Raw genomic sequence first — 11,279 nt, forward strand, 5'->3', positions numbered from 1 at the left:
GTAATATGGAGATCTCCCTCCTGAGTTCACTTGGTAGAAATGCAGTTTACATATGCACCCACACAACACACACATACTGGTGGTGGCGCCCGCCTTTAATCCCAGCACTCAAGAGGCAGAGGCAGATGGATCTATGTGAGTCTGAGGCCAGCCTGGTCTACAAGAGTTCCCGGACAGGCACCAAAGCTACAGAGAAACCTTGTCTTGAAAAAGCAAAACAAAAAACTACAACACACACACACACACAGAATTAAAAATAAATATTTTTAAAAAATCAAAATAAGGCTCCCTTAAAGGGGAGACGGGCATGCAGGAGAGCGAAGCAAGATTGCTGTAAATATGAAACTATCTTGGACTACATAGTTCCAGACCTTGTCTCCAAGAGAACAAGAGGTGATTCTGCTGGGTCACAGTGGGAGGTCCCTGGACTCTCGGTGGCTGTACCCATCAGCCACGCAGGTTTGTCTCCAGTCCTCAAGAATCAGGGACCATCACCATTTCTCCGGTTTCAACTAGGCAGCCAGAACCTGTATCACTTCTGACCGTGGGCTTTCTTGGCAGAAAGTGGCCATGAAACATGAAGGCCGTTCTTCTACAATGCCATTCCAGAAAATGGGAAGTCCCTGCTTTTGACAAAGATACAGGCAGCACAAGGAAAGAGGTCAGCGAAGATAACAGCTGCTCCGCTGACCTGAGGGGATCCACCAGACACAGTGGGGGGGCGGGAGCTTGTGCTTTCATTTTGTAGCCCGGAAGCCCTACTTTTCAAATTGACCAGGCTCAAGTTGCTGGTCCCCAAAGAGACTTGAACCTCCACCCCCGTATCAGCCACATAGCATCTCAGCCTGAGTAAGGGAAAGTTGGATCGTGCCCCCTGGAAGGCGTGTCTGAGGATAGGTCAGGTGAGCCAGGGTGTTGGGGCTTCTCAAGGTCACTGGACTGATGTCACTCAGAGGTAGAGGTAGAGAGAGGGACAGGCATCAGAGGAAGGCTAGGCACTACTGGTAGCTTGACGGTGGGTGTGGTGAGGTTTCTCCAAAGCCCACCTCTTTCATCTGCAGGAACCTCCCTGTGACTCTCCACCTTTGGCTGCAAGATGTAAATCACCAAGACTGGCCTCAGGTAGGACCTAGGTCACATCAATCCTGTTGGCCAGTGACACTCCAGGTAACTTCCCTCATGTGAGTATTATCTTTATCTATCTATCTATCTATCTATCCATCTATCTGTCTATCTATCTATCTATCTATCTATCTATCTATCTATCTATCTATCATCTATCTAGCTAACATGTACTGACATATATGGCAATATACATACATACATATTTATCAGCGTTGATATGGTAGCAAAGTTCTATAATCCCAGCATCCAGGAGGTAGAGGCAGGAGAATTTCAAGTTTGAGGCCTTTCTGAGCTACACAGTGAGACTTTGTCCAAAAAGGGAAAGAAAGCCAGACAGTGGTGATGGTGTACACCTTTAATCCCAACACTTAGGAGGCAGAGGCAGATGGATCTCTGAACCTAAGACTCGCCTGGTCTACAGAGCGAGTTTCAAGACAGCCAAAGCTACACACACAAACCTGTAAATGGAGACTGTTTTCGTTTCCCAGCCCTCTAGACCTGAATAATCACACAGAAACTATATTAATTAAACACTGTTTGGCCGATGGCTCAGGTGTATTTTTAGCTAACTCTTTTTTTTTTTTTTTTTTGGTTTTTCGAGACAGGGTTTCTCTGTGGTTTTGGAGCCTGTCCTGGAACTAGCTCTTGTAGACCAGGCTGGTCTTGAACTCACAGAGATCCTCCTGCCTCTGCCTCCCGAGTGCTGGGATTAAAGGCATGTGCCACCACCGCCTGGCTTTTAGCTAACTCTTAACATCTTAAATTAACCCATTTCTATTAATCTGTGTATTGTCACAAGGCTGTGGCTTACTGGTAAGGTTCCGGTGTCTTTCTCCTTCAGCAGCTACATGGCATCTGCCTGACTCATCCTTCTTTCCTCCTCTATCTCTGCTTGGATTTCCTGCCTTGCTATATTTTGCCCTGCCATAGGCCAAAGCAAATTCTTTATTAATCAATAGTAATAAAATATATTCATAGCATACAAAGGTGAATCCCACATTAGAAACCTGTCTCAAAAACAAACAAAAACTAAATAACAAAACAAAAAGGGAAATGAAAGAATGAAAAACATTGTAAAGAATCTTTCTTGATTTCTAATTATTACTGCTATTGTTATTGAGTGTCATGAACTTGATAGTGTGTGCAGTCTGGAGTCTGTGGTTTCCAGCATAGAATTCGGGTCACCAAACTTGAACAGCAAGAGCTTTTACTCATTGAGCCGTCTTGCTGTTTCCTATGTGTGTCAGTCCCAGGACTCCTTAGGGGCTAGGTATGACTCACTGGCAGAGTGTGTGCTCAGTCTCCTGCACCAGAACAAAGCTGGGTGTGCTTTCCACACTCACTCTTACTACCTTACTCCCCACTCCCATCTCTGTGAAGATGAAGTGTGTCTACAGGCTTACACACACCCTGCTGGGGGAGAACCAGGCATCCCAGGAATGTAAGGATTCTAAGAGGGAACAAAGCTTTTCCCCAAAGCTTTTCCCCAAACTGGATGAAGTTACATTTGTCAGAGTAAAACAATAACAAAATTCTACCAGAGTGGCTTGTTTGGGTAAAAAAGGAGGAATATTTCCTAATGCCTTTTTTCCCTGCCTACTATTCCCTTGGGTTTCTCCAAAGTCATTCGTATTGGCCAGAGTGAAATGGCTTCAAGCTTTTAATCATTCATACTCTCCCATGCCGTCAGCTCTGGTCAGCGCTTCGTTTAAAGCATCACCCTCCCAGAGGTAGACATGCCTGATCATGAGACCACCGGCCTGATTGGCATTTACCGTCAGCTTCACACAGCTCACTTGGTACCCAATGCTTTTCAGAACGATCTGATCCATCTGCCCTTGCACAAGATGGCCCAGCAGGGTAAAGTGGGTACAGTTGGGGGGCTCACCTTCAGGCTGGTAGCCTAGCTCTACCTGTCCTTTTTTGAGGATGTGCTTTCCGTCCATGATGGAGCCTGTTCTTATCTGCACTCTGTTCAGGTTCGCTGGATGGTTCAAAATCACTATCCAATAGTTCCCTGTAGTGACATTGTAGGTCCAAAAGAAGGACTCATCCAGAGCGTAGGCCTCCTGGGGGGAGTGAACACCAGAGTGCCTCATGTCTGTGAATACAGCTCCGGGGAGGACGTCAGGACCGTGGCGATTTTTCTCCTGGGCTGTTAAGGTCTTGTTCTCCAAAGTGAAGCGAGCTAACCTGTGGTAGAAGAGGAAAGGTCTACAGAGGATTGGGTTTGGCTGATCCAGGAGGATACGGAAGTGAGGGATCAGCCAGTCGAGTGGTCGCTCCTTGTGGAAGAGGAGGAGGAAACGGGCCAGGAGAGGAAGGTCCCTGTTGTGGAAAAGTTTGCCAAGAAAGCCCATATTAGAGAACTCCAGGAGCACCCATGTGTGGGGCTTCCTGTTGATCACCTTTAAGTGAATGTGGGTGATGAAATTGGGGGCACAAAAGACATCGTCCTCTATCAACAGGAAGTAAGTAGAGAGCTTTGCGGCAAAGCTCACGAGGAAGGCATGGTCTACATTCTGCTTGGAGTACAGCTGCCCCTGAGGGAGCTCATTCTGGTCGTAATTCACAGTGGGGTAGGCATCGGATGGGGCATGGATCAACAGCAATTGCCCTGCCAAGATCTGTGAGCTGTAGAGGCTTGAAATATGGAGAACAGTTTTTCTGAGCCAGGAAGAGTTGGAATCTGCCAGGTGAACCAGCACCGTTATCCGTTTCTGTTCGGCTACGGAGGAGGCATGGTACAGGGAGGCCAGTGTATCCAAGAGGCCACCTTGACCCTGTCGTGACACTGAGGTGATCCCCACCGTCAGCCATGCTAAGAAGAGGTAAAACAGGGACAACTGTCAAGTTGTGGTGGGGTGGTGAGAGCGAGCATACAGACTAGAGAAACAAGGCCTGTATCTCCCCTTAGTACTAGTGAAGCTGAGGCAGGAGGACCAGGAATTCAGAATGAGCAACATAGTACAGTGAGGTCCTGTCTCAATTAAAATAAAATAAACTTAAAGTATTAGGGAATGGGGCTGGAGAATTGGTTCATCCTCTGCTTGTGCTGAGGATCCAAGTTTGGTTCCCTGCACCCATGTTAGGAGACTCACAACAGCTTATAACTTCAGCCCCAGATCCAACACCCTCTTCTGACCTCCATGCATACCCACCCATACACGTGTGTTTATTATACACACATAATTAATCTTACAGATGAGAGAACACTGTCTGGGATATTTAGTTTTTAGCTTGGCAGAGAGAATGAACTTTCTTTTTTTTTTTTATTTCTTATTGTTTATTTACTTTGTTTTATGTGCACTGGTGTGAAGGTGTCAGATCCCCTAGAACTGGATCTTCAGACAGTTGTGAGCTGCCATGTGGGTGCTGGGAACTGAACCCGGGTCCTCTGGAAGAGCAGTCAGTGCTCTTAACTGCTGAACCATCTCTGCAGCCCCCATTCTTGCTACTTTTACTTTTTATTTTATTTTATTTTATTTTATTTTGGTTTTTCGAGACAGGGTTTCTCTGTGGCTTTGGAGCCTGTCCTGGAACTCGCTCTGTAGACCAGGCTGGTCTCGAACTCACAGAGATCCGCCTGCCTCTGCCTCCCAAGAGCTGGGATTAAAGGCGTGCGCCACCATCGCCGGGCTACTTTTACTTTTTAAAGATTTATTTATAGCCAGGCAGTAGTGGCACATGCCTTTAGTCCCAGTACTTGGAAGGTAGAGTTCAAGGTTAGCCTGGTCTACAGAGAGAGTTCCAGGGCAGCCAGAGCTACACAGAGAAACCCTGCTCAACTCCCCCCCCCACCCCAGTGTCTTATGTATACAGTGTTCTTCCTGCATGTGTGCCTGTGCGCCAGATCCCATCACAAACGGCTGTGAGCCACCTGCTTGGTTCTAAGTCTGGTCACTCATCCTGAAATTTTTGTCTCATCTGCAAATTTACTAGACATGCAGAATCCTGATGCCACCTTCAGAGTCTGTTCCAACTAGACCACTTGTATGTACTTAAGGGCTGAGGGAATACTAAGCTAAGGGCTGCTGGAGCCTTCTGAATATTCTTTTCTAAGACAAGGTCTTAGCTAGGTGTGGTGGCGCATACCTTTAATCCCAGTGCTCCTGAGGCAGAGGCCGGTGGGTCTCTGAGTTTGAGGCCAGCCTGGGCTACAGAGTGAGTTCCAGGACAGCCAGGGCTACACAAAGAAAACTTGTCTCAAAAAAGAAAAAAAATAAAGACAAGATCTTTCTGTGTGTGCCCTGCTGGCCTGGAACGCACTTGTTGCCTAAGATGACCTCGAACTTGCAGCCATTTTCCTGCCTCAGCCTCCTAAGTGCTGAGGTTGCATGTGTGTGTCAGCACGTCCAACCTTTTTCTGAGTCTTTTTTACAACTTGAAGCTTGTGACTGGAGAACTTGATAAATATTAGCTTTTTGTTATGGTTATACTATAATTCTTTCTGCTTTATTCTTTTGTTCAAATCATCTTCCCAAACGTCCCCTTTAACGAAGGTATATGGAGTAGGGAGGTTTTTCTAAAAGCCAAGAGCCCACTCTTGTTTGGTCTACTTTCTAGGTGCTAGGAACTGGGTGACAGATTTCATAAACACTGTCTTGGTTATTTTTTGTCAACACAACACAAGCTAGAGCCACATGCAAAAGGGTAACTTTTTTTGTCTTTTTAAGATTTTTCAAGGCAGGGTTTCTCTAACAGTCCTGGCTGTCCTGGAACTCGCGTTGTAGATCAGGCTGGCCTTGAACTCACAGAGATCTGCCTGCCTTTGTCTCCTGAGTGCTGGGATTAAAGGCATGCGACACCACTGCCCGGAAGGACAGTCTTAATTGGGAAAATGCTTCCATAAATTTGGCCTGTAGGCAAGTTTGTAGGGTATTTTCTTGATTAATAACTGATGTTGGAGGGCTCAGCTCACTGCAGGGAGTTTCACCCCTGGGCAGCTGGTCTTGGGGTCTAGAAGAAAGCAAACTGGGCAAACCAATAAGCAGTGTCCCTCCATGGACTCTGTATCAGATCCTGCCTCCCGGTTCCTGCCTGAGTTCCTGTCTTGATTCCCTTGAGTGATGGAGGCCTAAACTGACATAACCCTCTCCTCCCCAGGTTGCTTTGTGGCTGAGATACACAGTCTATAAAAGCACTCAACTGTTTGAGTTTCTCAGTCCAGGAGGCCAGGAGCCCCAGTTCTGCCACCTCTGACTGTGGTGTTAGCTAAGTCCTTTCAGCCCTGAGTTTAGTCCTAAAACCCATGACCCTCCTGTCTCAAATGTTCTTTAATCCAGTGATTGATCTTTCTTTCTTTTTTTTTTCTTTTTCTTTTTTTGCTTTTTCGAGACAGAGTTTCTCTGTGGTTTTGGAGCCTGTCCTGGAACTAGCTCTTGTAGACCAGGCTGGTCTGTGATTGATCTTTCTAACAACAACTAACTTTATTTTTTCCCCACCAATGATTTTCTCTTCTTTTCATTTTTTTTTTGATGTTTTTTGTTTGTTTCTTTTTTTGAGACAGAGTTTCTCTCCGTAATCCTGGAACTAACTCTGTAGACCAGGCTGGCCTTGAACTCAGAGACTTACCTGCCTCTGCCTGGTTCTACCTTCTGAGTGCTGGGATTAAAGGCATGAGCCACCACTGCCTGGCTTCTTTTCATTCTTATATATTTTATTTAATCATTGAATTTCTCTACCTAAGAATGTAGACAATCTTAGCCACAACTCTTCTTTTAAATATTTTAACTAATCTCTCTTCCCTCTTATTTAAATGCTATAAAGCCTCACAGTTTCTGGGCATAGTGGTGCATACGTGTAATACCAGCACCCAGGACACTGAGACAGGAAGATCTCAAGTTCAACGCCAGCTTGAGATACATAGTGAGGTGGAGGTCAGCCTAGGCTGCAAACGGAGATTCCTTAGTTAAAAAAAAAAGACTGGTGGAGTTGGAGAGATGGCTCAGTAGTTAAGAAAGCTTGATGCTGTTGCAGAATTCTTTTTTTAGCACCCAGTTCAGCAGGTCATGTCTACCTGAAACTCCAGCTCCTGGGGATCCACACCTATACCACACATACACACACCCATACATACATACTTATATACTATACACACATAAACAAACAAACAAAAAACAATGGCTGGCATCATGCCCCTCCAAAAAAGGTCACATAAGGTCTGGAGAGACGGCACAGTGGTTAAGAGTTCCTACTGCTCTGACAGAGGAGCTGAGTTCAGTTCCCAGCACCCATCTGGTAGGCTTACAAACTGCCTATAGGGGCAGCTCCAGGGTCCGATGCCCTCTTCCGGCCTCTTGTACTTGCAAGCATGTACACGTAGCCATAGACAGAGACACATGCCTTCAATTAATTAAAAATAAAGAGCATGATACAATGGCGCACGCCTTTAATCCCAGCACTCAAGAGGCAGAGGTGGGAGGTTCTCTATGAACTCAACCTGGTCTACGTGGTGAGACTCTTTCAAAATCAATAAACAGCCTTTAATCCCAGCACTCGGGAGGCAGAGGCAGGCGGATCTCTGTGAGTTTGAGACCAGCCTGGTCTACAAAGCTAGTTCCAGGACAGGCTCCAAAGCCACAGAGAAACCCTGTCTCGAAAAATAAAATAAAAAAAAAAACAAATCAAAATCAATAAACAAAAACCCACATAATCATCCATCCTCCAGCTCCTCACCACCACCAAAAGCCACATAACCATCCATTCCTAGGTCATGATCATAATTGCAGATTGAAGTATTAGGTTACACAATGGAGTTATGCTCCTTGTTTACCCAATGTAAACATGTATGATATTGCAGATGAGTCTATATACATTGTAATGTTCAGAAATGTTTTGAAATATGTAGTCAACATACTGTATTCACCTACTTTAAGTATTTTATATTTATCTATATCTATATATCTATGCATGTGAGTATGTGTGTGTGGTGTGTGATGTGGAACAATCCTTTTGTTCACTGTGAATATGTGTTACTCTCATTGGCTAATAAAGAGCTGACTGGCCAATAGCGAGGCAGGAAAAGGTTGGGTGGGACTTACGGACAGAAGGACAGCACTGGGTAGAAGAGAGCAGGGGTCACCAGGAGACACACAGAGAAACAAGATGCTGTGCTAAAAAAAGGTACTGCCACGTGGTAAAGTGTAGATAAGAAATATGGGTTAATTTAATTGGAAAGAGCTAGTTAGTAACAAATCTAAGCTATTGGCCAAGCATTTTTTTTAAGATTTATTTATTTATTTATTTATTATGTACACAGTGTTCAGCCTCCATGTATGCCCGCACGCCAGAAGAGGGCACCAGATCTCATTACAGATGGTTGTGAGCCACCATGTGGTTGCTGGGAATTGAACTCAGGACCTCTGGAAGAGCAGTCGGTACTCTTAACCTCTGAGCCATCTCTCCAGCCCCCTTGGCCAAGCATTTATAATTGATATTAAGTTTCTGTGTAGTGTGTGATTATTATATTCAGGAGTTAGGCAGCAGGACAGCTGACTGGTGGAATACAGAAAAGTCTGCCTACAGGCATGTGCGTGTGTGTGTGTGTGTGTGTGTGTGTGTGTGTGTGTGTGTGTGATGCTGGGAACTGAACTCAGGTCCTCTGGAAGAAAAGTAAGTGCTGCTAACCACTGAACTACCTTCCACCACCTGATTCCACCTATTGAAAGACTACCTTGATCTGTTCTTTCTTCCTCATCCCCTGATTTGTCAATGTTCTGGGAGGGGACTGACAGTCAGATTCAAGTATTCCTGAACAGAGTTCTGCCTTTCCTCCTCCAGTTCTCTTCTTTCCTAGTCATCTTCCCTCATAGGATCCTCCCTCCCTGAGACACTCCGGCTCCCTCTCCCTGGTACTTACTCTTTCTTCTCTGGTGGATTTTTTCCAAATATTTGGAGGTGATGGTCTGCCAGTCTTCTAGGGATCTGGGCTTCTTCTTACTGCTATGCCTCATCACCTGGACCATTGACATATATGTCAATCAATATTTCTGCTAGAGCCAGGCAGTGATGGTGCACGCCTTTAATCCCAGCACTCGGGAGGCAGAGGCAGGCGGATCTCTGTGAGTCTGAGGCCAACCTGGTCTATAAGAGCTAGTTCCAGGACAGGTTCCAAAGCTACAGAGAAACCCTGTCCCAAAAAACAAAACAAAACAAACAAACAAAAAACACAAAACAAAACAACAAAATATTTCTCCTAGCCTCCTATATGCCATTTCAGGGGCAGAGGTAAGGTGACCCAGTCTTCTCGAGCAAGTCCAACACAGTGCCTGCCATGGGACAAAAGAGTCATGGCTCTGGCAGTATTTCTTTTCTCCTTTACCTTGAGAAACATGACACATAAATGTAGCCAGTTTATGGGATAATGGGTAGATCCACACCCCAGCTCCACTCAGAGCTTCTGGCTCCCAGGTGGAGAGGGTTAGAAGCAAAGGACAGGTTCCCTAGGCAACCTGCCTGTCCCCACCTTCCCACTGTGCACGCCCAGTTCCCCAAAGAATAGTCACCACATTTTGGACGTCTTCAATTTCCTCAGGCACCTTCAGGATGATGAAGAACCACAGCAATATGATGGCCAGAGAGGTTTTGAAGCACTGCCTGATGGAACAGCGCATTGCTGCTCTGGGATGTGGTTCCTACAGCAGGAAGTCAGGGTGTCCAGCGAGAGAACTCCATCCTCTCTGACTGTAAGATTACTGTTAACTTACTCTGCTAGGCTCTGATCTGGGAACTGGACAGGACACACACAACCGTGTTCCCCACCTAGAGAAAGAAGGTCTCCTGTCCTGTGGTGACATTTGCTGCCTTTCTTCACACATCTGTTTGGAGTTTCGACTTTCTCAAAGTTTCCCCTGCTCAGAATGATAAGGGCTAACTGAAACATTATCAACATGGCTAGTTTGTACTAGCAAACAGATGGTCATTGTACTGTATGCACTTAAAAAAGAGTTAAAGCCGGGAGTGGTGGTGCACCCCTTTAATCCCAGCACGGGGGGAGGCAGAGGCAGGTGGATCTCTGTGAGTTCAAGGTCAGCCTGGTCTATAAAGTGAGTTCCAGGACAACCAGTGCTGTTACACCTGTTAAACCCTGTGAAAAATGGTTTACAACAAAAAGTCAAACTATTAGGGGGTGGGGTGGTGGTACACACCTTTAATTCTAACACTCAAGAGGCAGAGGCAGGAGGATCTCTGAGTTCAAGGCCAGGCTGGTCTACAAAGTGAGTTCCCGGACCGCCAGGGCTACGTAGATAAACCTTGCCTCAGAAGAAAAACAAAACAAGACAAAAAACAAAACCCAACAAAGAAGCACAAGTCAAACTATTAAAATGAAATAGCTAAAGTCGACAGACATGGTGGCACATGACTGTAATCCTAGCACTTGAGAGGGGGAGCCAGAAGGATCAGGGTTCAATGTGTCCTTGGTTGTGTAGTGAGTTTGAATCCAGCCTGGGCTATCTGAAACCCTGTCTCAAAAAACCGAATAAATAAACATAGCTGAAATTGATGTGATGCTAAAGTCTCTGACAAACTGATACTTTCCTTGTCTTCTAAGATCAGAGACTTTTAAATATACTTGGACCCATGGGCCTCAGCGAGAGCAGGAGTCTGTTAACGCAGGTAAGTTAGGTGAGTTTGGGGTTATTGGAACACAGGCCAGCTCAGGCTCAAAAGTGAGTACCAGCCCTCTTGAGTACCTTTTCTGATTGCTCCTAAACTATCAGAAGAAAGGCTTTCATACGCCTTGTCACCTGAGCTCAGTTATTGTCCAGCATACTGAGGACACAAAAAAAGAAACATGGCCAAGTCATTTCTATGCCGCAGAGGCCACAATATTCTCCAGTCTCCTTCATTCCTAGCGATGGCTCCCAGTTTAGTGGGGCTTAACTTTTTTAATTAATTGAATAGTTAATTCATTACTATTATTCTTTTTTTTTTTTGGTTTTTTTCGAGACAGGGTTTCTCTGCAGCTTTGCTGCATTATTATTATTCTTTCACTCTTTTTTTTTTTTGGCCTTTAGCAGCTGAGCCATCTCTCCAGCCCAAATTTCTTTTTTAAAAATTATGTGTGTAGAGCCGGGCGGTGGTGGCACACGCCTTTAATCCCAGCACTCGGGAGGCAGAGGCAGGCGGATCTCTGTGAGTTCGAGACCAGC

At 45.5% G+C, this 11,279-nt stretch overlaps 1 protein-coding gene across 1 annotated transcript; it reads right to left on the minus strand.

Moving 5' to 3' along the window:
* Positions 1 to 2,789: 2,789 nt before the first annotated feature.
* Positions 2,790 to 9,740, minus strand: LOC101987391 (alpha-1,3-mannosyl-glycoprotein 4-beta-N-acetylglucosaminyltransferase-like protein MGAT4E). The gene is made up of 3 exons (XM_005348491.1): positions 9,593 to 9,740; positions 9,449 to 9,526; positions 2,790 to 3,946 (listed from the first exon to the last, which is right to left on the minus strand). The coding sequence occupies exons 1-3, from the start codon at positions 9,738 to 9,740 to the stop codon at positions 2,790 to 2,792; spliced, it is 1,383 nt and encodes a 460-aa protein (XP_005348548.1).
* Between the last annotated feature and the right edge of the window lie 1,539 nt (positions 9,741 to 11,279).

Source organism: Microtus ochrogaster, chromosome 6 (assembly GCF_000317375.1).
Source record: "Microtus ochrogaster isolate Prairie Vole_2 chromosome 6, MicOch1.0, whole genome shotgun sequence".
NCBI lineage: Eukaryota > Metazoa > Chordata > Mammalia > Rodentia > Cricetidae > Microtus > Microtus ochrogaster.

Bases quoted from the DNA above. Each gene is read 5' to 3' on its own strand.
- LOC101987391 (XM_005348491.1), bottom strand. From the start codon at position 9,740: ATGCGCTGTTCCATCAGGCAGTGCTTCAAAACCTCTCTGGCCATCATA. The intron at 9,527-9,592 runs GTGGGGACAGGC...CCTGGGAGCCAG, and splicing joins TGGGCGTGCACAGTGGGAAG to AAGCTCTGAGTGGAGCTGGG. The intron at 3,947-9,448 runs GTAAAGGAGAAA...ACCTCTTCTTAG, and splicing joins TATGTGTCATGTTTCTCAAG to CATGGCTGACGGTGGGGATC.